Source organism: Podarcis filfolensis (genome assembly GCF_964270895.1).
Source record: "Podarcis filfolensis genome assembly, chromosome: 15".
NCBI lineage: Eukaryota > Metazoa > Chordata > Lepidosauria > Squamata > Lacertidae > Podarcis > Podarcis filfolensis.
In genome coordinates this window covers 43,219,516-43,245,929 of record NC_139618.1, presented here as the reverse complement: position 1 = coordinate 43,245,929, position 26,414 = coordinate 43,219,516, and the positions used below count along the sequence as shown (strand labels likewise).

At 43.7% G+C, this 26,414-nt stretch overlaps 1 protein-coding gene across 1 annotated transcript in view; it reads right to left on the bottom strand.

The window, feature by feature from the left end:
- PHYHIP (phytanoyl-CoA 2-hydroxylase interacting protein) overlaps window positions 1–26,414 on the bottom strand; it is a 41,063-nt gene that overhangs the window by 5,649 nt on the left and 9,000 nt on the right. The window contains exons 2-3 of the mRNA XM_083589012.1: window positions 6,244–6,427; window positions 307–481 (exon numbers count right to left, since the gene is read on the bottom strand). Of these exons, the coding sequence (XP_083445138.1) occupies window positions 307–481; window positions 6,244–6,408 (340 nt within the window). The 5' untranslated portion in view covers window positions 6,409–6,427. The remainder of the gene's footprint in view (window positions 1–306; window positions 482–6,243; window positions 6,428–26,414) is intronic.

The following is a 26,414-nucleotide window of genomic DNA, read 5'->3' as shown; positions in this document are numbered from 1 at the left end:
GCGGATGTCATGATGTTGTCAGGCGATTGACAGGTGGGTGGCTCTGCCCAGGGTGGAGGAGATAAAGATCTAGCCCTCTGGCCAGAAGAGGTTACCCACCCCTGCTCCAGATGTTTACAACCACAATTTCCACCAACCCTGACCATTTACTTACGTTAGCTGAGGCTGATGGGAGTTGTCTTCTAAAACATCTGGAGTGTGACGTGTTGGCTATTATGGTTCTAGTACATACTAAGTGCATCTCTGGGTGTGTGGCCCTCTCAAGAGTAGGACTGCCAAGGCTCAAAGCTTCTGCTGAACACTCACCTCCTGTGCAGAATTCAATGGTCTCGCTCCATCCAGACACAAGGTACTCTCCGTCACTCTGCTTCACTGCCGTCTGCACGGCCACGCTGTACTCCGTCCTGGGACTCAGAAACCAATGACCCCGCACAGTCATGGGCAGAGCAACTGCCTTGGCCACTAGCTTGGTAGGGACATCCTGCCCAAAGAAAAGAATCAAGCCGCGTCAGGAATCAAACTAGATTTGGGGCCTGGAGTTTCCTGGGAAATGGCTGGGCCCAGGCGCCACCACCCTAGGCACCATCAGGAGAAGGGAGAGGCCAAGGTTTCTTGCTTTAATTCTGGATTGGCCACAGATGGGAAGTTACATTCTCCCGGCCTGATAAAAGGCTGTGCTCCATCCTTTGATCTATGGCAGCCTTTGCCAACCTTTGCCCTCCAGATGCCTTGGACTACAACTCCCATCAGTCATCCCAACTCCAACTGAACTGACTGGGGCTGATGGGGGTTGCAGCCCAAAGCATCTAGATGGCCAAAAGTTGACAAAGGCTGGTCCACAAAATAAGATAACCCTTGTGCATCCTGCACCAACCCACTCCTGGCTTTATAGACTAGTGCACTCTCCAAATAGTCTACTTCCCAATTTTTCTACCTTCCCATATCTGCTTGTCTGCCATGAAAGTTCTGTGTGGCTGCAGCAAAGCACCTGGGCAAAGCAGAGGATTTGACAACCATGTTTTTAGGGTGCTACCTCAGTCCATGCAGGACACTGGCTAGCACTGTTGGGCCTCCCCATTATCTCATGCAAGCCGAGAGGGTGCTCAGCAACTCACAGCTGGCACTCCTGCAAAGCTGTGCAGGTGAAGGCATGGGGGGGGCAACCTGCCTTTCAGCAGAACTTTTCCTCCACTTTTTGTTTATTTAAAATACGTACAGAGTGCCCTTTATTCTGAGATCTCAGGATGTGGAAGACAAATATATAATTTAAATTTATATTATAAGACTAAGGCAGAGGGAAAACAACAACATGACTCATTTGTGCAGGAAGTTGAGCCTGTTATTCATTACTGGAACAAGGTACAAGATGCCACTCAGTTGCATGTTATGTTAGGAACAATCAGATTAATTCATCATTTGGAATCCTTGGCATAATTTTAAAAAATAATAATAGTCTATTAACAGGCAAGAGCAGATTTTTAAAAATTCACCCTGGAGAAGGCCCTCTTCCCCACCATTAAAAATCTTCTAATTCAGGAACCTTTAATCCTGATGCATTTCTCTATGCATTGCATTAGACGGGGAGGCTTGTCTGTACAGATTGTTTGCAAACTGGAAATGATGCAGTGAATGACAGCCAGAGCTGTAGCTAGGTGATCTTGCACCCCTGGAAAAACTGTCCAGATTGTGTCCCCCAGCCATGGACAAATTAGCTCTTCTTTTCGCCTCTCCTCCAACCCCGCCCCCCCCATTCAATTCACCCTCTATTAAAAACCTTTTCTTATGAGGCAATAATCAATATTTTTATTTATAGACATATTTATGGACATATTTCTAAGCCGATTTTGTGTGCGCGCCCCCTCGCCTGCACCCCTGGCGGGGGCCCACCTCACCACCCCCTAGCTATGGCCCTGATGACAGCCAGGTTATTAACTGGGAGAGGTAGAACTGGTAATAATTGGCCAGTGCTACCAGTTTCTTTCCAAACCCTGGAGCAGGAAAGCGCAGGGGCTGCTTGCTGCCCTATAAAAGTGCCTGTGTGTTAAGATCTTTGGTGAAGTGTGATCATGAGAGAGCACATACCTTGCATGACTGACCCAGGTTCAATCCCTGAAGCATCTCCAGCTAAAAGGACCAAAAAGCAGGGAGTGTGGAAGAACTCTGTGCCAGAAACCCAAGAGAGATGCTGCCAATCAGAGTAATGGCCAGGTCTAACAGTTTCCTATGTTCAGCAGAACCTATGCTCAGAAGATGGGGTCTCTCTATAGCCAGCAGGGCTCTACCTTATTCTTCTCCCCATTTGTCTAAGCTCGCCAGATAATGTTGAACTACAGCTCCCATCAGGCACAGCAACTACGGACAATGGTAAGGGATGATGGGAGTTGTAGTTCAGTAACATCTGGAGGGCCAGTGGTTCCCCACTTTGGTGGTTTTTTGTGGGTTTATTGGCTGCTGCCCATTACTGTTTGATACAGCTCCTTGCCAAGGGTGCAAGGGAGTCTAGATAATAAAAGTCCCACTCTAGCACTAGAAGGTGAACAGAAAAGGTTATCGATGATGCTGAGAAACATTGTAAGAAGAAACTGGCAGCTCTTCCTAAGCGCCGTTCTTCTAAAATCATATGTGAGATGATGGGGCAATGAGGGTGCAGGAAGCTCCCACAAATCCCACATGGATCTGTGAAGTCCCCGGCCAGAGCCATTCAAAACACTACCTGCATCTTGGCTGGAATGCAGAGAAGTTTCCACCTGCTTTAGGGTCCTATTTGTCCCAAAATGTCACAGCTGCCCCACAGTTTAAGAGCTATGGCTCTAGTCTTTTGTTCAGCTGAAGACATTACTTTGATGGGCACTCAACAGCTTTTGATGCCTGATGGCAGCTGCCAGCCATTGAACACCTAACAGCCAGGTTGGGGGGGTGAGTGATCTTGCCTTTGTGTGAGAATTAACAAGTTTTTTAAAATATCTGCTGTCTGATTAATGGGGGCAAATTTTTAATCAATCAAAAAGTTTTTAATAAATTAATCTAACTTGTTAACTGACAATATGCTGCAACCCTCCTTATGTGTTTACTATGTGGTGTAAAAGTACATTTTCTCTAAAGGTTTCAAAAATCTTTTGAGCACAACATTCCAGCCTCTACATCAATGTGCATCAAAGTCTTGTTTGAAACACTGAAGAATGGCAGCCCTAGGTGCCATAAAAAGATGGATGATGGATGTTGAGAGGCTTTTTGTTTCAGTGCTCGCAGAAGAAAAGGCACAGTATAAATTAAGCGTGGAGAACTATAACATTCATTAAAATAGTACTTGGTTACTGTGGAACACTGCAATATTTATTGCTATCAGTAATTATTGATGAACAGGGCAGTATGTTTCTGTGAAATACAGCAGCATTTTACTAGCACTGCATTCCCTGTGTACTCACCTCAGTTTGTTTAAGTTTTAAAATGACTAATATGGTTGCTGTATACTGTACTCAGGTTTCAAAATGTAACACTGTAGTGAGGTCCGACTATTGCCTCTCCACCCTCATCCCAGGACCCGGCTCTTGCTGAGTTGCTAAACCTGCATTCAGCTCGTACCACTTCGGATTATGGGGGGCTCACATAAGCCCCCTATGTCTCCATGCCAAATAAAATACATTCCTGTATATATGTCTCCATGCCAAATAAAATACATTCCTGTATATAGCATATCAGGGATACGAATGGGCAAGTCAGTCTATTTCCCACCTCTGTCAGCTGCGCATGTTTTCTTTCATAAGCCTGTTCCATTTCCACATGGAACTCCCTGCCCACTGATGGTGATGATGATGAAAATAATATTTCTTTAAGAAGCAACCACATAGTGATTATTATTATTATTATTTCTACTACTACTACTACTACTACTACTACTACTACTACTACTACCACCACTACTACTTAATGCCCAGGTGTCTTCTAAGTGGTTAACAAAACATCATTAGTAAAGTGCTTTTACTGTACTGTTTTTAGCACCTGTTAAAAACTTATTTGTTTAAGAATGCCTACCCAGACATAAATTTGACAAGCATTTTAATATGCCTTTTTCATGTTTATTTTTAAAACTTCTGATTTTATTTATATTGGGGGGGAGGAAAGGTTAACTTGTTTTTAGCATCTGATTTTATGAGTAATTTTAATATATTATTTTATATTTTATGCAAACTGCTTAGAGGTTTAGTTGATTAAGCAGTATGTAAATCCTGTCAATTAAATAAATAAATAAATAAAACCGTAAGAGTTAGGCAAATCTGCTCCTGTTTGCATAATTTTGTACATATCTTTTCAAATACCTTGCTTTTTCGTATGCTTTCATTTTAATCTAAACTGCATGTTTTTCTACACATTGTCATGCAAAACCCAAAGGATAACTGCATTCTGATCTGGATAACAGCTTGGGGAAATGCAGACTGAACAAAATCCTTGAGGACCCCTAGCCAAGTGGAAAGTTCTTTCCTAGCCTCCTCTTAGACAGGCTCCTTGTATATGTACAGAGCACTTTTTATATGAATGAACATTTGGTCATGTGAGTCTCCACCTTTGACCTGAAATGGCATGGCCTTTTACCAGCATCCACGCTAGAACATTTAAGGCACTATCATGCCATTTTAAACATTCATGGCTTCCCCCCAAAGAATCCTGGGAACTGTAGTTTGTTAAAGGTTCTGAGAGCTGTTAGAACATCTCTATTTCCCTCCAAGAGCTACAGTTCCCAAGGTGCTTTATCAATCAATCCCGCTTCCCAGGGAACTCTGGGAATTGTATCTCTGTGGGAGGAATGGGGGGGTCTCCTAACACTCTCAGCACACACAACCAGGGCTCAGCAAACTTTTTCAGCAGGGGGCCGGTCCACTGTCCCTCAGACCTTGTGGGGGGCCAGACTATATCGGGGGGAGGAGAATGAACAAATTCCTGTGCCCCACAAATAACCCAGAGATGCATTTTAAATAAAAGGACACATTCTACTCATGTAAAAACACACTGATTCCAGGACCATCCGCGGGCCGGACTGAGAAGGAGATTGGGCTGGATCCGGCCCCCGGGCCTTAGTTTGCCTACCCATGCCCATAACAAACCCTAGGCCTAGGCAGAAACTGACAAAGGGTTTTAAAAAACCCATCCTCTTTCAGTGTAGTTGGAATAGCCCAATGAACAGAGCAAGTGCTTTAAAAATATTTGTTAGTAAGGGAGAACATGGTCACACCAGCCAGCAGGCCACCGGGGGTCCTCTGCGGAGCAAGGCTGTTTCTGTGGCAACAGCAAATGTGGAAGAGTCAGGAGACGGCAGCAAAAGGGAGGGGAGAAAACCTTCTCACAGCAAGGGTAGTGTGTGTGTGTGTGTGTGTGTGTGTGTGTGTGTGTGTGTAAATTAATGTTAAACATTAAGTAGCATTGTCATAGCAACCAACCAACCAACCAACCTGTTAAACAGCATCCAAATTAGTGACTCCATTTCAGAGGGAGAAAGATGTGAGTAATTCATTTCACGACTCTGCAGCCTCCGTTCAGAAACATACTTTTTAAGTGTTCTCATTGTGAGGGTGTCACACACACACCCCTACACCTCAAACAGCTTTTAAAGCTACTCGCCCATCTCTGTTTTATAGTAAGAGAAAGCCTTTGTTCCCAGGCTTCCCTGGAGAAAAAAAATTACCACTGAACTAGTTTGCTTTCTGCAGAGCAATGCCCAAAGCCTTCCAAGTGAGAGATCTGGTTATTATCAGAAGCACTGGTAGGTTCATAAATATAAAGGCAGCCACAGCATGGAGCACTGGCGGTAGGCTGCCTAGTGCCCTTGCCTTGTATGTGCTGGACCACTGCTCCCATTAGAACCGACTGTGGGCTGTGCAACCACAGAACATACAATCTAGCCCATCAGGAGGGCATCTCATTGCTCACCCCTAGTGGTTGGTAATCAACAGCTGCCAACAAGGATCTAAGTCTGCGTGCAACTGAAGCAAAGGGGGAATGCTTTTTATTGGCTGAAGGGATTGCTAGTAGAGATGTATTGGAGAGCATGTCTTGCCCCACCCTGTATGCTAGGGATGAGGAACCTGTGGCCTTCCTCAGATGCTGCTGGACTTCCACTCCCATCAACCCCAGACAGCATGGCCAATGGCCAGAGATGATGGAAGTTGTAGTCCAACAACATCTGAAGGTCCACAGGCTCTTCTGTTTCACCCCTGCTGAACACCAAGGCAGCCCATTGTAGCAGCTCACCCGGTGCTTGAATTTGTTGGAGTTCTTGTTCTCTTTTTTGTTCAGGTCGATGAAGTAGTGAGTGACTCTGTCTAAGTCTCCAACATCCATGGCCCAGGAGATCCGGAATGAGTCACAGGTGATGTTGTTGATCTCAATGCTGTGTGGGGTGGACAGCAACTCCATGATCCGGCCAGTTCGGCTCCTATGGTTGGAACAGACAAAAGACAGTGAAAGATGGGTGCTCAAGGGGGGAGATTTGCAGCAACCAAGGTCCAGCTGGGTGTGGCCAGAATACCCTGGTACCCTGGGAAGGCGTTCACACTGGCACAAGGACGAGGTGTCTTGAGGCTGCTTGCCACTGGTGCAGTCACCCTCCTTACCAAATGTTCTGAAGAGGGAGAAGGCCTCATAAGCTGCCTTGGGCTGTCAGAGTCCCCTTCTGATGCAGAAAGACATTATTCAACCTGGAACCCTCTAGCTGTAACTGCAACCTTTTGCATGCAAAGCAAACCTTTCCCACTAGGGATGGCAAATCAGTCCACTTCAGTTTTTGTCTCTGTTCCTCATTTTCCCAATCTTAAATTCTGTTCTCCTTGACAGTTTGCAATTTTCTTTTATAGAATCTTTTAAATTCATCAGCACTTGGGTTTAAATTTATCCCAATATACACAGTTTTTTGTATGAAATGCTGTCTGAGATTTATTTGTGATATTTATATTTCCCTTAATATAAAGCATTTTGTATGTTATTTTCTCCTATATATGCATTTTAACGCACACCACCTTAGAATGTACTCTTTTGTACACATTTCTTGGTGGAAGAAATGTACTGCACAATTCAGAGCAGCACAAATCTTAAAGAACGGTGGTGCTTTAGTACACATAGTGGTTCAAAAAGTGTGAATTAGGCAGATCCACCTTTAAATGTGAACTTAATTGACTTTCTTTTCCACCTGTATCAACCACAGAGCTATGAGCCCTTCCCCAAACAATCCTTACCTCCAGACAGGGACCCTATAGTTACCGGTTCTACCCCAACTACCCCACTCTCCCTCATGTGTCTAATTAATTCTTTCTGCAACCATGGAGCCATCTGAAGAGCAGGTGTCATCCCACACAAAGCCTTGACAGAGCAGACGGCTCCTTGCAGATGTCAGTGCTCAGAGAGTACATGGCAAGCATCGGAAGGGACAGATTCAGAGCAGATGGTGCTAGGGAGGGAAGGGGCTCACGGCCAACAGGCTCAGAAGGAAGGGGGGTATTTTTGTTTTGAGGCAGAACAAAGGGGAAGCTCAGGTAGGGAGGGAAACGCATGTGCAGGCATGTAAGAGGCATACAGAGGAAGCACCACATAGGCATCTCCATATAATTTGGTGTGGAGGGTGAAGTAATCCTGTCTTGCAGAGTATGAAATCTGTTTTCCATTTCATATAAGGCAGTTTGGCTTAACACCACTGTGCAAACAAGCTGGAGAGTGATACAATTTGGACAATGCTGCAGCTATGCTTCTTTTCTTTTTTAGAATAAGTGTTGCTATTATTCACATAAATCACACGTGCTTGGTGTAAAATTGGTGCACAGCTAATGCACAGTCACGCACGCATCCACCTGTGTTGTCCAAACCCGTGAGTGTGGAGAAACAGGCTGTATAACTATAATTCTGTAATGCTTGTCACAAAAATGAGGTGTGCAATGTGAGTTTGTGCACTGCATTTGTGACCCTTGTATGCACAGGCAAAACAAGTAAAGATGCTGCTTTGGTGGTTACAGATGACTAGAATGTCAGTAAGCAAGGAGGCTGGCTCCTGCTAGTAGCTTCTGAGCCCCCCTGCCTCCTTGTACTTGAAATATTTCTGTTACTACACAGCCTGCTTGCTTGCCTGCTGCCCCTGCCTTTCCTACTCAAGCAACAAAGATGACTAAAATGCCACAAGTCTCAGGTACTCTTTCTCTCCTTAGAAGGAGAAGGAGAGGCCCTCTTCAAACTGGCCCCTGAAGTTTCCTACCACCTGGGGCAGCAGAAAGAAAGCACATGATGCAACCCAATGCAATGGCAAGATTCCCTAGATTGGCATTTTTTCGGTGGCTTTAAGGAAAAAGCTGCTGAAACTTCTTTCCTGTGGGTGGGTGCCTGCTGCTGTTTTGGCTACATAAGAATTGGCACTTGTACAACTTGGTGGCCATTAGAAAACAGCAGGGGTGGGGCACATATGCTCCTCCAGATGTTTAGAACTATTACTCCCATCACAGCCCATGGCCAGGGATGATGGGAGCTGTAGTCTACATCAGAAGGGCACTATGTCACTTCCCTAGAAGGAAGCCAAAGACAACACATATCAGCACAGCCTTTCTTTAGGGTTTGTTCAGATGCTGTGCTGCCTTTTAATGCACCCAGGAGTTTCACTGGCAGCAGCATTTGGGGGAGCAATGCATTGTGTGACCAAAGAGGTCTCTGGTCTTAGCCAGAGCAACTGTGCAAGAGAGGGAGCAGAGTACTGGCCTTGGGAGAGTTGTCGCTCTCCCAATTGAAACTGATAGGACTTTACAGTATCAGGGCTGTCATGTTGCGATGTGGGAGAAGAACGGCCCACCTTCTCCAAGCCCCAAAGCTCCCGCTTACTAGAACAAGCAGGACCCTCGGCAGGCAGGCAGGCAGGCAGAGGGTGGGTGGTAGCACTGGGGAAGCCTGAGCCAGGCAGGAAAGGGCTGCTGTTGCCCACTGGCACAACATGTGTTTTTCATACCAAAGGTCCCAGATGGCATACCCAGCATCTCCTCTCTGGAACCCTGGGGGGCCACTGCTCGTCAGTGTAGGCACTACTGAGCTGGATGGAACAATGGTCTAACTTGGTACAAATCTTCCTACATCCCGAAGGCACCAACTGCATCTTCCTTCATAACTATGGTGATGTTTACGGCAAAAGAGCTCTCCAGGTTGCGAGCCAGAAAGCCAACTCAAGGCTGCAGTCCTAAGCCCAGTTACAGAGTGGGCCATTTCTAAATACACATGCCTAGGACAGAAAAGCATAAGGCCTGGAGCAATCATTGAATCACAGAATTGTAGAGTTGGAGGGAACCCTGAGGATCATCTAGTCCAACCCCTCCAATGCAGGAATATGCAGCTGTCCCATCAGAGGATCAAACCTGCAACCCTGGTATTATCAGCACCATGCTCTAACCAACTGAGCTATGCATGCCCGAATTTTATTATGTCAATGTCTAAGATACTTTACAAAACCTCTCTGCTTAAATTACACACCAAACCAGTTGCCTTTTCAAATAAGGAAATCAGGTTTGGCATGATTTGTCCTTAAGTAATCCATGTTGGCTGCTTATTATCCAATTGTCTCTTATGTGCTTACAAATGGATTGTTTTATGATTTATTCTAATAGCTTGCCAAGGGTGGAAGTTGATTCCTGACATGTACAAGCATAACTCGTGTGTGTGTGTGTGTACTCTCACCTTCAGTGTTTGCCAAATGAAATGGAGGCCTATAAAGAATGTTAGCCAAAACGCTTGCAGACAAAAAACACAAAGTTGCCAGAGTTGTCTGAACTAGGAGATTCATGTTGTGACTTTAACAACTTGCCAGCTGACCAAGAGATGCCAAAGTTATTGCTTCTTCCACCTGCCCCTCTCTTTCCCCTGCTTGGTATACCCCTGGAGATAGTCACAAGGAAGGAATAGAGGTAGATGGCAGAACTGGGGAGGAACAGGAGGGGGAGCTGTCTCTGCTGCCTAACTGGTCATTTCAAAGCTACAGCATGAATCTCCGGTTGCAACATGGCAATCCAACAGAAGAGGCTTCTGACAGACAGACAGATGAAGAGTTAATCGCTACTTGACAGCTAAGAGAAAAACGCTTACGAGTCACTGTGAAGTTTTTATAGTGGACCCTGGGAGAATTAAATCAGGTCTATGCCAAATTCAGACATAAACACACAGGATAGCCTTTGGGCAAATCTCTTTTACTCAGCCACAATGATTCTATTCTAAAATGTGAGTAATAGTAGGAAGCCTCACAAGGTATTGTGGGGATAAATGAGACTCTTGTGAGTTACCTCAACTTTCCCACTGCAGTGCCCTTAACAGCCTCATAGTGGCCATGAATCAGGGGTAGCCCATCAGGGGCCCTCCAGATGTTTAGAACTTCAACTCCCATAATTCTTGAGCATTGACCATACTGGCTGGGGCCCATGGGAGTTGTAGTTCTAAACATCCGGCAGGTAAACTGGTTACCCCTATCATAAATCAACAAGTGATAGTTTTGCCATCATTGAAATTTTCATGCCAGATCCAGTTTCACTTGATGATTTCTGGCTGTTATGCTGCTGCTAAGGGCACAGGAGTCCCATCAGCAGGCTACCCTGACTGTTTAAAGAAAGTAATCTCATTAGTCTGGAGGCAAGGCTTTAAAAGGTTAAACCCATTAAAGGAGAACTCAGATAATGGCTATGAACAAGAGGAACCTGCTGTTCACTCTCTTGTATCATGGAAGCTCAAGAGTACCAAAGCTATTAACAAAGCAAAAGCAACAAAACACCATTTCCACAACACACACGAGAAGCTAAAAGGCTCAACAATGTCAGTTTCCTGTAAGAAGGCCTACAAACCCAGGTTGGAGAGGGGCAAGTCAGTGGCTGTTGGATGACATACCAATAGGATGCAACTTTACAGGTAATAAGCTTGCAAATACAACCTTATGCATACTCTCCAACATTTTGCCAATGAAAATAGGGACATCCTAAATCTATTGTTGTTGTTGTTACTATTATTTTACTATTTATACCCCACCCATCTGACTGGGTTGTCCCAGCCACTCTGGGCGGCTTTCAACATATATAAAAATATAATAAAACATTAAACATAAAAAACAACTTCCCTATACAGAGCTGCCTTCAGATGTCGGATAACTCCATACCCTCCAACATTTTTCTGATGAAAACAGGGATGTCCTAAGGAAGTGGGACATTCTGGGGTCAAACAGAAACCAGGGCGGCTTCTGTAAATCCAGGACTGTCCCTGGAAAACAGGGACACTTGGAGGGTCTGCCTCGTGGCCTCCGTTGTCCCGTCTGGGGGTTTGGCTTGAGCCTTGGCACCTCTTTTTAGAAATGAGCTAACAGGCCTGGCAAATGCATCCATCTCATGAAGCTCCTACCTTCTGGGTGAACAAGCTAGGGCTCAGTCTGAGGAAAAAGTAGTAATTAGTCAGTGTGCTCAGGCAGTAACTGGCAGCAAGACGCTGGGAAACCCAGCCAACTGGGATATGTTTACAGGAAGGAAAGGGTCTGGACCATTCCTGCCTTGTTCCAAACTGTAGATGCTTTCCCTAGTTCTGTACAGATTAGTGAGGTGGTTAAATTGATTAGACCTAAATGCAAGCTGTTTGTGCCCTAGTTAATTTCACTCTTTAATTTAAAAAAAGACTTCACACTTTTACTTTTTTTACACACACACACACAGAGCGGTAAATTTGCACATTGTCTTGATAAAAAAGAATGTAAACATGGTTTAAATCTACTCTGGGCATGGGGTGGAGAAAAGTCTATTAAACGAATCATATATACTATTCTGTGGGTTCCAATAACAGGCATACCAAAACACACACAAACAACTAGACATACTCAGGGGCTAATCCCAGTATTATACAGTACAGCTTGAATCACTACCCAAATCCTAGCCAAACTAGTTTGACCAGGGCAGAATACATATGACAGCGCACATGTTTGCTAAGCAAATGATGTTCTCAAAACAGCACCTTAAAAAAGCTATAATATCTGAACCCCCCTCAGTTGCGCAAAACGTCTGTCTGAATTGAGGATGCAGGAAGAGTTTGTCTGCTCTGCCACAGAGTGTAGCAATGGCTGTGACTTTGGATAGTTTTAAAAGCAGATGAGACAAATTCAAGGAGGAGGCTAGAGCCAGATGGCTAAAGCCCTCCCACCCAGGTGCCCACCAGCATCTGGTGGCATCCTGCTGTGGAATCTAGAGGCTCTATATGGCCTTCAAAACCTGCAGCAGCCATGAGTGAGATTTGCCCTCCATGAATTTGCTGGTCCCCTTTACAGCCTTTTCAGCACTGGGAAGCTATGAATGTTTAAAGTGGTCTGATGCTGCTTTAAAGGAATGGTGCGGAGGTGGCCTGGCACAAGGCGACTTCCTATGTCCCTAAAGAGGCCCTAATGAAATGTAAACATCTACCTCACACCAGTCCCATTGGTGTGGCTTCACAGTTTCATAGCAAAATTAATCCAGACTAAACCACTTCCCATTCCAGATTAGAATGTCTGGGATAGAGCATGGATAGGAGAAAGGAAAATGTGGATCTGGTTTGGTGAAGCCAGTTCTAAATTAAAACAGACCAGCTCTTTCAAAGACCTTGTCATCATAACAGAGCATATGTGTTACGGCAGAGGCAGCTGGCCTATGTGACTCCAAAATGCAGTTTGGTTTACTCTGGCTCTAAAGAGAAGCATCCTGTATATTAACAAGAGGAACCAACTTGGTAGGGTGAGGCCTTATCTAGAGAGGACAAGTCTGTCCACCCCCTTTGAGTGGGGGAGGGGCACTGGATGAGTCATTTCCTGGGGTGAGTTTCCTTGCCCCTTTTCTTCACCCTTCCAGTTTAACTATGTAGGTGTAGACTAGGGTTTGAACTGCATTCCTAGCAGAGCCAAGTACCTAAAAACCTTCATGGAGAGTCAGTGTGGTGTAGTGGTTAGAGCGTTGGCCTAGCAACTGGCAAACCAGGGTTCAAATCCTCGCTCAGCTATTGCTCATGGTGACCTTGCATTTGTCACTGCCTCTCTGTCTAATCTACTTTACAGCATTGAGCCAGGCAAAATCGTGTGCACTGCCTAGAGCTCCTTGGAGGAAATTTAGTGTGATACAAATCTATGGAGAGACTACACTTGGCATGCTGTGTACAATTCTGGCAGCCTCATCTCAAAAAGCATATGATAGAGCTGGGAAAGGTCCAGAAAGGGGCAACCAAAATAGTCAAGGGCAGGGAGCAATTTCTAGTTTGGAAAAGGGCTAGTAAGTGTGGGGAGCACAATGAAGGTGTATAAAATTATGCATGATTCTGAGAAAGAGCAGACACAAAAAATACTTCTTCACCTGGTGCAGTTAAACTACGGAATTTGCCCCCAGTGTGGCTGGCTTTAAAAGAGGACTGGACAAATTCATGGAGGATGAGGCTCTCAAGGCCATGTCCACCACTGCTGTCGGAGGGGAGAGGGCTGCTTTCGCACTCGGGCCCTGCTTGTGGGCTTCCCTCAGGCATCTGGTTGGCCACTGTGAGAAGAGGATGTTGGACTAGACAGGCCTTTGGCCTGATCCAGCAGCCAGCCTCTTCTCAGGAAGGTTATCATGTAATAATAAAATCAAGGAGTTTGATGCTGAAGGGCGAAAGCTGCTGGTAGACACCTCAGTAGAGCTGTTTGGTTCTATCTACACTACAAATACTTTTGTGCTTTGCATCGCTTTTACCAGTTTGGCTTTCCCCAAAGGATCATGGGAGTCTCTTTGGTTTTGTGAGGTTGCTGACTGAGAATTCTCATGATTCGTTGAGGAGAGGAGTTTACTGGGAAGACAGCTAAAGTGTTTTCCTTCATAGATCATTTCTGAAGATGCTGTGCTCCTTGATGACTCTCTAGAGTCCAGTCACACATGGCTTAGAGTCCCATCCTTGGCTTCTCCAAGAGCAAGAGGAATTAATGGGACATGTGAAAGGCCTAATTTCAGCCAAATAACACCAGAGCACGTGAATTAGAAACGGCATACGCCTTGTGTTGCATCACTACAATAAGCCTTTGGAAATGTGAGAGCATGGAAACACACTTTCGGGTCAGAGGATGTGACTTCAGGCAAGCTGGCACCTTGGCACCTCTCGCCCTACTACTTTGCACATTTGTCTCCTAACCATCCACGGTGACACCTCATGTTAGCATTACCACAATCCTGTGAAGCTACCCAGTAATCTTCCTGGTAGAACAGAGATTTGGGAGTAGACCGCTTTTGCATCATGTTAACGGTCATTTATCATTGGTATGGAGATGGAGGAGAAATTCAATTCAGTTCACATTTAAAGGTGAACCTACCAAATTCTCATAATAATGCATATATTTGTGAAAATGGTGTAGAAAAATGCATTATATTAAGGGGAAACTGCGTTATAAAAGTGTGTATAAAGCTGTATACAAAAATGTGTATATCAGGAGAAATTTGTACTAAAATGCTGTTAACTTTTCATAAGAACTTTTTTTTAAAGTTGCAGTCTGATGTGAAAATGTGAAGAACCGAATTTAAGATTGGAAAAATGAAAAAATGAAACTGATGTATTTGCCCATCCCTAACCATTTCCCTTTTAACTGAATAAATGATTGTTGTGATGATGATGATGATGATGATGATGATGATATATACATACCTAGCATTTACCTAGCATTTATTAGAATGTTCATAGTGTTTTCCATATATGCACCATAAGGCAGGGAACCACCTCAGGCGGTAAATGTGGTGTGGAGAGGCAATGTGGTGCTGATTAGAGTGCTGGACCTGGAAGACCAGGATCCTAGTCCCCCATCAGCCATGAAGTTTGCTGTGGGACCTTGGACCACTCACTGTCTCTCAGCCTAACCTACCTCACAGGATTGTTGTGAGGATAAAATGGGGAAAGGGAGAACCATGGACACCACCTTGAGCTCCTTGGAGGAAAGTTGGGATATGTCACAAATAAATGCTGGCAGAATACTTCTGTAAATAAATGCTAGGTGTGCCACACAGCAGATCCTGCACCCCCTAAATTAACTTGCTGCCCTCAGATGGCATGGAGGACATGATCCCATGGCCAGTGTCAAAGTAACATTCAGCTACTGCCAGTCCAGTTGACTTCTGTATGCAGAATGAGAAACCATTTTGTCCTTTGCCTCAGGCAGCAAAATGTATTGGGCTGGTCTGGCATATATGATCTCAGTAATTCTAACAATCTCCCTGGAAAGTACAGTGGTACCTCTGGTTACGAACTTGATTCGTTCCAGAGGTCTGTTCTTATTCTGAAACTGTTCTTAACATGAGGTGCCAGTGGTGGAAGTGCGCCTCTGGCGCTCGATTTCTGCTCACATCACATCTGCAAAGTTCACATCAGGGAGCAACTACTTCCAGGTTAGCGCAGCTTGTAACCCAACACTTGCGCAACCAGAAGCATTCGTATCCAGAGGTACCACTGTAGGTCAGTATTACCAGTGCTATTTTTCTAGGGGGAAAATGGTGCTGGAATTCACCATGAACGCCTCCCTTGTTCTCTTATAATGGCAATAGCGTCCACTTGAGAGGGGCCAGAATTGAATTCTGGTGAGTTCTGGCTGAAAAAAAGGCCCTGAGTATTACTAACCCCGTACCGAGGCTGAGAGAAGTTTGCCTAAGCCTAGCAGTGAGTTCATAAAAGAGATGATATCTGAGCAGGCAACATCCCAGTTCACAACTAACATTATAATCCTAACCATGTCTATGCAGAAGTTGTTGGCATCCATCTGTCTCAAGAGACAATAGAGTGTGCCTCCAGCAGTGAAGTCAGCATCAAAGTGACCTCCTGGGACACAAGCCTGGGCAGTATGTATGGAGGCCCTGGGCTGCCCAGACGACAAGACCCCGCTCTCTCTCAGCCTCACTGATGGGGTCCAAAGGAAGGCAGAGCAAAATGTTTGGCACCAGCTGGGCTGCAGTAGTAGCTGGAAGGAGGTGTACAAGGTGCCACCCAACCGTCTTAGGGACTCCACTCCGGATTTATGTGCTTTACTCCTTAGCCTTTTCTTCTTCCAAAGATATACCACAAGGGAGCAGAAATTTAGGATCAGAGTTTTCCTTCTCCTAGATGGGCTCCCTTCCCACACTGACGAACCCCACCTGCCCTTTATGCAGAAGTAGGTTTTATCAAATTCAGTGGTGTTCACTCCGTGGTGAGATTAGAATTACAGTCTAACAGCCCAATCCAAACCCAATATTCACCAGAATAAACAAGACTGGAATAGACAGGGCTTGGGTTATCCCAGCTGAGTCACGGATGTCCCACAGAACTCACACCAGCACACACCTCAAAAGGGGGAGTTGGGTGGGGCAAGGAGAGAGTTACATCTAATCCAAACATTTTTCAGTTCAGTCACATTACCTAGCAATTTACACCAGCAAAAAGGGTGGTATAACTATATTTTAAAGGTTTGTTTTCTCTCTGACTGGATTTGGCCAGCTCAGTTGGCAGGAGCTGCACTCCTGAACAGAGTTTGGAAGAGAGATAACTTACACCAGCTTACATTAGGCCTCTGCAAATTCCACCAGCTTCCTGTACTTGGAGACGCTCTGCAAGTCTCTTCACCACTATGCTACACTAGTTCACATAGATGACTTGCCTTCTACCATTCAACTGGAACTAAGCCATATTATCTTCATATGAGACCCTCCTCCAAGTCCCACCTTCACCTGAGGTTAGGCAGGTGGTGAATGGACAGAAGGCCTTTTTGACTGAGGTGCCCTGCATTTGGAATGCCCCACTTTAGAAAGCCCACCTGATGCCAACTCTGATACTTTTCAATTGGCAGGTGAAAGTTTTTTATTATTATTATTGTTTGCCCAGGCATCCAAAACAACTGTACAATCTACTGTTTTATAGTTCAGCTTTTCATTTTTATGGGTTTTTTTCTTTTTTTCTTTTTTTGGTGCTTTGGGGTTGCTATGTTTCCTTGAGGGCTTCCATATGCTGCCCTGGGTGCTTATGCAGAAGAACAGCTGGCAAATTTACTAACTAGCTAACCACTGCCTGGGATCTCAAGGGGATTCTCAGCAAATGGGTGGAGACTTGGAATGAGTGAAGCTAAATTATACCCTGGACCTCCAAGGAACATTCTCTTACAAGGTTGAAATACATGGGAAGAGGGCTCCTTAATGAAATCCATGAGCCTAATGCCAGTGTCTCTGTTAAGCCTAGTGCTCTGCTGGTCATGCCGGCCTTTGGCCCACCTTAACAAAAACTGACTAGTTTCCCACTCAGTTTGGTCCTGTTGTCATTTTCATTTCCCAGAATGTCCCCAACTTAGCATCACTCTGCTGCATTGTGGGAAATCAAAATGGCATCGCTGAGCCATCCAGTGATGCTGCCTCCCACCACTGCCAAATAAGTCCAGATAAGCCCACCAAGGCCAACCACAGAGGAGGGGCTCGCTAGAGAGCACTGGGCCGCTACACACCTGTCCCTGCATAAACAGCACCACCGTACGCCTCCCTGAGAGCTTCCTAAAACAACTGCAAACCAGGGCCAAAAGGCAGGTCCCCTCGTCCCCCCTCCTTGTCATTTGAATTATATCCACATCAATCCTAGCATCCTGATATTTAGGCAGCTACTAAATATGTTTTTGCTTAATAAGGCCTTTCCTGAAGTGTGGCTGAGTCATTTTATGGAAGAAGAACTGTACCATCATAGAGATGAGTTTACTGTTTATTAAGAGTTTATCTTTGGTATTTCTGTCTCATTTTATTTTATCATACACCACTTCAGTAGTTTTCAGCCATTAAGAAGTTTATAAATCTGCAAAATAAATACTAATATTCATAATAAACATATCAAATAGTATGTTTGGTATTCATAACTTCCAATAATAAATTCACCACACATTTCCCTTCATGTAATGGAATAAATAAGCTGTATTTCTGCTTCCCCTCTCTCGCTTCCTGCCACCTTCACTCCCTCTTTTCTCCTTTGACTTTACTCCTTTTCCATCTACGTGAGCAGCACCTGCTTCCGTGGCAGCATCACAGCCCTTCCCTGCCAACTCCTTTCCCCGTGATGGCTCCTTTTGTGCTCTGAGAAGAAACTGCTTGTATTTATAGCTGTCTCCCTGGCAGCCCCCACGCCTGCTTTTTCCCCTGTCAGAATTCAGCTGATTAGAGCTGAACCCTCTGGTGGGCCTAATAAATCCATCTGATAGCACCAAATCTACCTTCTCGATAGCGGCTATGAGTTGAGCTGCAAAGAGGAGCAGCATGAAACTTATCTGCGCACACGCAGGCCCAGCTTGAAACAAAAAGTCAAGAGCTCCACTTCCTCTAATGAAAGAGAGAGAACAAACCAGCTATCAGCAAGAACTGATTGCACAGAGCAGAAGAACCTGTCAGCCGGCCCCGTAATCACAGTCTCCCGACTGCAACAGTCCCTGAAGTGGCTCTTGCTGTCAGGAAATGGGTGGCTTAAAATAAATAAAACCAGGAATATAAAAGCAGAAGGTACTAGGACTACTTTTTATTCAGAAACATCTCTTTCGTTTTGTTTTGTTTAAGATGTAAAAAACAGAATACCATTAAAATACTCCGTATCTTCACTTGCAACAAGGCAGACCCCAAACTAAATGTATTTTAAGCTATATTTTTACCATGTACTCTATTTAGTGTTTGTAGCTATAGTGGTAGAACACAGGCTTGCATGCAAAATGTCCCAGGTTCAATCCCTGGCATTTCCAGATAGGGAAGAGAAATGCCAAAACCCTGGAAAACTGATGCCAGTCAGAACAGAGCCAGAAGGAACTGGCAAACCACTCCAGTATTTTGCCAAGAAAACTCCACAGACATAAAAAAGGAGAAGCTTTGAGAAGAAAGTGAGCGTTTCCAAGGCATGCTCTGGTTCATGGGGTCACAGAGAGTCGAACACGACTAAGACGACTAAACAACAACAATTACTCATGGTGCAATAGTAAAAAAAAAATCGACACATTTCTAACACTGAATTTCAGAATAAGAGGCACTGCTGTCATGAGCCTGGATGTTTGGAGGCTAGGCGTAGTTAGTGGTGAAGGAAAAAGCACTCTTGGCTTGCTCAGGGAGCCCATCATTCTTCAGGGTTGAACTGCAGCATTTAATCAGCTTCAGGGGTGAAGCGCAGGAGGACAGGTTCAAATAAAGTTCTTATTACAAAGATCCTGACTGTTTACTACCTGACTGAGGTTCTCTTTCAGCAAGATCCTATCTATGTCTACTCAAAAGTAAGTCCCACTGAGTTCAATTGGACTTGCAAATAAGTGTGCATAAGTGTCGCCTTTATTATCCCATTTTAGAGAGGCAGAAATTGTCATCTTGATTAATATTTTGATCCCCCACCACACTACCCTTGCTTATCCTGCTGTTTAGTTTTCTTCCAGTTACATAAAAGTAGCAGTCAGAGGTTAGGTATCATCATTTTTTCATCCTCCAAAGGAGCTTGGAATGGCAAACATAGGGGTTATCTCAATTTAGCCCCACCACAATTCTGGGAGGAGGCATCTGGAAGCTGTGCCAAAGCGGAGGCTCTGAGAGGGCAAAAAACTGAGGGATGGCGACACAGCAGGACTCCCTGTTCTGTTTCCATGGCAAAGATACAGCTCCATCCATTGCAGAGGATGGCAGCCCCAAGGGATCTGGGAAAGAGCTAGAGCTATGAAGTGGGCACCTGTTCAGAGGCAGTAGAGCTAAAAGCAGTGCCAGGGGCAGGGGGGCGTTGAACCAGGGTTTTTGCCCCAGGTGAAGCCTCCGGGGGCGCCATTGAGGCTCCCAGTCTATATGTGTGTGTTTGCATATGCGCCTTGGGGGTGCCAATCTGGGTCTTTGACCCGGGTGAAATAAAGCCTAGTTTCGCCCCTGCTGAAAGGGTACAGCAGGGGTAGCCCACATGAAGTGAGATGGGAACAGAAGTACAACTCACAGCAGCTCCATCCACTATGACCAAGAATGAGGGTTGATGGAGGCTTTCGTTCACAGCAGATGGAGGACACCAAGGTGGTTCTTCCATGGCTAGGGGGCCGCTGGGCCGAGCAGCAGAACTCAGCTAGCTGCCTGGGGCAGCTCCAGGTCTGAGGAGGCCCTGGCCAAGCAGCAGCCCCTTCGGCCTCCGGGGGCCTCTGGGATCTGAGCCAAGGTCTGCCCAATGCAGCTCTTACACTTGGTTCCCGTTACACTGGCTCAAGGGAACCAGGCCTGCTTCCAGGAGCTGGGGCTGCGACGGCACAACAGCCCTTTCCCCCCCTGGTGCCGCTGGGCTGGCCCTCACTTAAATATGGTGAGACCACCTCACGGTGATTTTATTACACAAAGGAAGTTTATGACACCAAGTGGATCAAACAAAGGATACTTCAGATTATAATGTTATTGCAGATAACAGTTCACCTAATAATATTTATACTAAATCTAACTGATATTATGGACTTCTAATCAAGCACAGCTTCTTTTAAACTTCAGTTGCTTATGTTCAGTTACTTCACTTCAGGTAGATGTTACAGGTTTTTAGATTAAAGGGTAAATGCTCGGCTTATTTCCAGTTATTTCACTTCAGTTCTTTCTCAGTTGTTGCTGTTGCTGCTCTGATACTTACAAGTTTAAAGTATATCAGGTCTCCAAAAACAACAATATGCTCTCAGAGAGCATATACAGTGGTACCTCTGTTTTTGAACATCTCCATTGACAAACGTTTCGGAACTCAAACACTGTGAACCTGGAAGTAAATGCTTCCGTTTTCGAACACACCTCAGAAGTTGAACAGAAGTTGAAAGAGAAATTGTCATTTTGGGGAAGAATCTCTGTGATAAAGATGAACGTACTACCCAAAATGTTATTTCTATTTCAGACAATCCCGGTGATTAGTAGAATAGGACAGTTCAAAGATTGGCAAAAAGCATTGTCAAGCTTTATCTGGTAGGGGAAGAAACCTAGAATAAAATATAAACTTTTACAGATAAAAAAGAAAGAGGCGGATTCTCGCTGCCAGAGTTAAAGATATATTTTGAAGCATCATGCTTGACATAGTTAAGGGATTGGATGAAATTAGAAAATACAGACATATTAGATTTAGAAGGTTATGAAAATAGATATGGGTGGCACGCATATTTGTGATAAATTTAAAGTTCACAGAGGCTTCCTGAATCATGCAATAAGAAAACCACTGTATGAAGTCTGGATTAAATACAAAGAATTACTAGAACGTAAAACACCATGGTGGATTTCGCCAGCAGAGGCAATTTCAGTCAAGAGGTTAAATATGAAAGGTAATTGGCCTACATATAGGGAGTTGATAAGGGAAAGGGATAAAGTGTTAAAACTGAAATCATATGATGAAATATGTGATATGTTAACATGTTGGCTACAATATCATCAAATTAATGACGTAGATGAGGAAATTAAGGAGGTAATGATAAAATGGGCAATTGACATTGGGCATAATATTGATTTTGACAAATGGGCAAGGCTATGGAATAAGGGTATGAAATTTACTGCATGCAGAAAGAAAATATAATGAAAATGATGTGTAGATGGTATTTGACTCCTACTAAACTAGCAAAAACGTATAAAACAAGCAATAAGCAATGCTGGAAATGCAAGGTTAAAGATAGAGATTTTTATCATATGTGGTGGATGTGTGACAAAGTTAAACTATTCTGGGATAGTATTTATAATGACTTAAAAAGGATACTTAGGTACACACTCCCAAAGAGACTGGAGGTGTTTCTGCTAGGAATGGTAGGAGGGGAAATATCAAGAGCTGATAAAAATTTGTTTATGTATGCAACAACAGCTGCTGGAATTTTATTAGCCCAAAAATGGAAACAGCAGGAGTTACCAACTGTGGAAGAATGGCAGGTGAAGATGATGGATTATGCGGAACTGGCAAAGCTGACCCGGAGAATCTGGAACCAGGGCAACCAAGCGTTCCAGAGAGAATGGAGTAAATTTATATTATATAGAGAGAACATATAAAGACACTTGGCAGGACTGAGATAAATCTCACAACGTTTGTAATATGAGACATTCTATGTGTGATTAAAGTGTTTAATAATATAAGGTAGAATCAGAATCGAAATGTAAAAAATGTGGGGAAATATAAATGTGATATAAAAAACCAGAAGATGGAGGGAGGGAAGTCAAAAGCTCGGCAGAGCAAGGGATAAAATGTTCTTTTTTTAGGATGTCAAAAATTGTAAAAACTGGAAAACCAATAAAAATTATATTAAAAAAAAAAGAAGTTGAACAGCCTCCACTGAGTGTATATGTTATTTTTCTCAATTTTCTCTATTAAATTTGCAGACCACTCTTTGCGCCTCGGTTTTTGAACATTTCAGAGCTCAAACGGTCTTCCAGAACAGATTATGTTCGAAAACCGAGATACCATTGTACTTCAAAATTAAAATCATTTCTTTTCAGCTACAGCAAGCCTGGACAAAACAAGTCCCTTATGGCACAATGCAGATTGCCATCTGGGTAAACTGCAGAATGGAGCCAGCACAGCAGGTCACTCTAGATGACTTGCATAAGTGAGCCACGCTGCATACTACAGGGCAAGTCAACCTGTAAGAACACCCTTTTCTAAGATCAAATACTAAAAGTGTAGAAAAACAAAGGCGATTTTTTCATGGAGGCAAGCCCATTGCTATGGAGATAACAAGCACTGGAACAATTTTCTGTCATACGAAGATTTGCTATGCTCTAATGGCTTTGACAATAAAGAATGTGGCTGATGAAGGACCCTGTTCTTGAGCGATCTCTTTTGGCCATTGCTCAGCACTGGAACAACTGCTTCTCAGGCTGAAGCCTCCAGGTTCCCCCTCCAGGTGGGGCTGAGAGAGTCCTGCCTCCCTGAAGATCCTGGAGAACCACTGCCAATCGGTCTGGATCAGGCCAAGCAGGATGGCCCAATGGTCTGACTTGGAATGGGTCAGGTGTTGCTCAGCCCTCGTCCTTTAAGGCTGGCAAACAGGATGTGGATGTGGGTCAATCTTTCTTAAGTGGTATAAAGGCAATATATTCAGAACAGAGAGCAAAATTAATTGTGAACAACGTTATAACAGAAGATATTGCCATAATGAAAGGTACAAGACAAGGGTGTCCGTTATCCCCGCTGTTATTCATCTCGGTCCTGGAGGTCTTCCTAAGATCTATAAGAAACAATGAAAATATAAAAGGAGTAACTGTGGGTGACAATCAATATAAGGTTAAGGCCTTTGCCGATGACTTGGTTATAACTATAGAGGATCCTATACAGAGTGTTAAAGAAGTGATAGAAGAAATTGAATATTTTGGTCAGGTGTCTGGTTTTAAATTAAACAGGAAAAAAACCAAAATAATGGTTAAAAATTTAGATCAAGAAGTTATAGAAGAAATACAGCAGCAAACAGAAATGAATGTGGTAAAAAAAGTAAAGTACTTAGGAATCACGTTAACTCCTAGAAATATTGACTTGTTTCAAAACAATTATGTACCAGTTTGGAATAAGATTAAACGTGACTTAGACGTATGGGCAAGAATGAGATTATCGTTTTGGGGAAGAATCGCAACAATAAAAATGAGCGTGCTACCGAAAATGTTGTTCTTGTTTCAGATGATACCAATAATTAAAGGAGTGATTATATTTAAGGAATGGCAAAGAACAATGTCAAAATATATCTGGCAGGGCAAAAAGCCAAGAATTAAATTTAAAATATTAACAGACGCAAAAGAAAGAGGAGGCTTTGCCCTGCCAGACCTGAAGTTATATTATGAGGCTTCGTGTCTTTGCTGGTTGAAAGAATGGATAAAATTGGAGAATACGGAATTGTTGGATTTGGAGGGACATGACAACAGATTCGGGTGGCACGCATATCTATGGTGTGATAAAAACAGAGTGCACAGAGGTTTTGAAAGTCATATCTTTAGAGGTACGTTAATCGAAGTATGGAATAGGTATAAAAACCTATTAGAGCCGAAAACACCAATGTGGTTATCCCCACTGGAGATAATGAGTACGAAAAAAGTCAATATGACAGGAGACTGGATTACATATGAAAATTTAATAATTAAAGAAGGTGATAAATGGAATTTAAAACCATATGAAGAGGTTAAAGAAAAGGTGTATGATTGGCTGCATTATTTTCAACTGAATGCAATGTTTAAAAAAGAGATGCAGGAGAAAGGATACTCAGGGAAAAAATCAAAGTTTCAGCAAGAAATTTTGAATAGTGATGTAAAAGTATTGTCAAAAATGTATAAACTATTACTTGAATGGCATACAAAAGATGAGGAAGTTAAAACGGCAATGATTCAATGGGCTAAAGATTTTAGTTATAATATACAATTTGAGGATTGGATAAGGTTATGGAAAGAGGGAATGAAATTCACCGCATGTACCACGATAAAAGAAAATGTGATGAAAATGTTATATAGATGGTATATAACCCCAGTGAAACTAGGAAAGATGTTCAAAGTTAGTAATAAATGTTGGAAATGTCAAGAGAAAGAAGGAACATTTTATCACATGTGGTGGGAATGTAAGAAAGTGAAAAGCTACTGGGAAATGATTTATAACGAGATGAAAAAAATGATGAGATATACGTTCGTAAAGAAACCAGAAGCATTGTTACTAGGTATACTAGGTAATGATGTTGAAAAGAAAGATGTGAAGCTATTTAGATATGCAGTTACAGCTGCTAGAATTTTGATGGCCCAAAAATGGAAACAGGAAGAAATGCCAACGAGGGAGGAATGGAGGATGAAACTGATGGAATACGCAGAAATGGACAAATTAACATGTAAAATTCGAGACCAACGCGATCAGAGGTTCACCGAGGACTGGAACAAATTTACAGAGTATATCAAAACTGTGTGTGATCAGGAAATAACGCTTGTTGGATTTCAGGAAGCTTTGTGAAGAGAATAGTAAGGAATGTTGTTTAAATGAAAAGATAAAATAAGGATGGTTAAAGTGCAACATAAATTTAAGGAATGTGAAATGTTGTGAAAAATATGGAAATTGTCAGATAGGCTGACGGAAGTCTATAAGATGTATAAGTTAAACGGGATGTTAAATTGTAATGGGATTGGTTATTGTAAATTTGAATAAAAATCAATTATTAAAAAAAAAAAAAAAGGCTGGCAAACAATGCCCTGCGGAGAATCCCCTCAATGAGAGTGTAACAGCCTCTTCTCAGGGGTGACCTGGTTCCTGTGCGAGAGCCACTTGGTCCCAAATACAAACATTGTCTCCGTAGTTGTAGCTCAATGGCCGTAGAGCAGTGTTTCCCAACCTTGGGCTTCCAGCTGTTTTTGGACTACAACTCCCATCATCCCTCGCTAGCAAGACCAGTGGTCAAGGATGAAGGGAATTGTAGTCCAAAAACAGCTGGAGGCCCAAGGTTGGGGAACACTGCCGTAGAGCATATGCTGTGCAGGAGGTCCTGGATTCCATCCTGGAATCTCCAGGTAGGGCTGAGAGAGATTCCCCACGTGAAACCCTGGAGAACTGTTGCCTGTCAGTGTAGAATGGCCAACTGCATAGCTCAGTCGGTACAGCAAGTGAGACTAAATCTCAGGGTCATGGGTTTGAACCCCACGTTGGGCAAAAAGATTCCTGCATTGCAGGGGACTGGCCTAGATGACCCTCGTGGTTCCTTCCAACTCTTCAGTTATATATGAATCAATTTGGGGGGGGGTTGGGGGTGCCACCTGGGAATCCTGCCATAGAGTAATTAGGGATTCCCGAGAAGTTTGAGCTTTGTAAATTCTGATATGAACTAGGTAACCAGATCAGCACCTCCTGGACTAATGTGGAACTTGGTTACCCACCAGCTGCTGCCTGTTCCAAATGCTCTAGCACAGTTCTCAGCTCAGGAAATATATCAAAATGCTTATTTTGAGAGAAAAGCCATTAAAAATACATACTGAAATGTGAATTTTTGTGCAAATTAAAAATACACCACAGAAATGGGCAAAAACAGACTTGTGAATGAATATATGCAAAAGCTATATGGACCAAAAAACAGAGGGATTCTTCCACTCCTACTTGTGAGTGGTACAAGAGTAGTTTGAGATTGAATTCTGCCCTTTAGAAAGAGGGGAGGGAGGATGCAACCCAGCAGGTGAGGAATCCTGGCAGCATGCCTCTCCCAAATTCCAAGCTGACCAAGATCCTGCCCTAAAGCACTCCCAGATCCAAGGAAGACAGTGGCAGGAAGGCGGCAGCGACTCGTGCGCAATGGATGCATCAGATTCCGGCCTGACTCAGGCAGCAGAAAGCAGCACGTGGCTGGGGAAGCATGTGGGTGTAAAATGCTCCTGGTAACCTGGGAGAGATTCTGGATATGGGAAAGAGTTGCTTAGCAAAGCGTGAGCGATTGGCATGAGCAAAGAGCTCTTCTCTCTCTTTTGAAA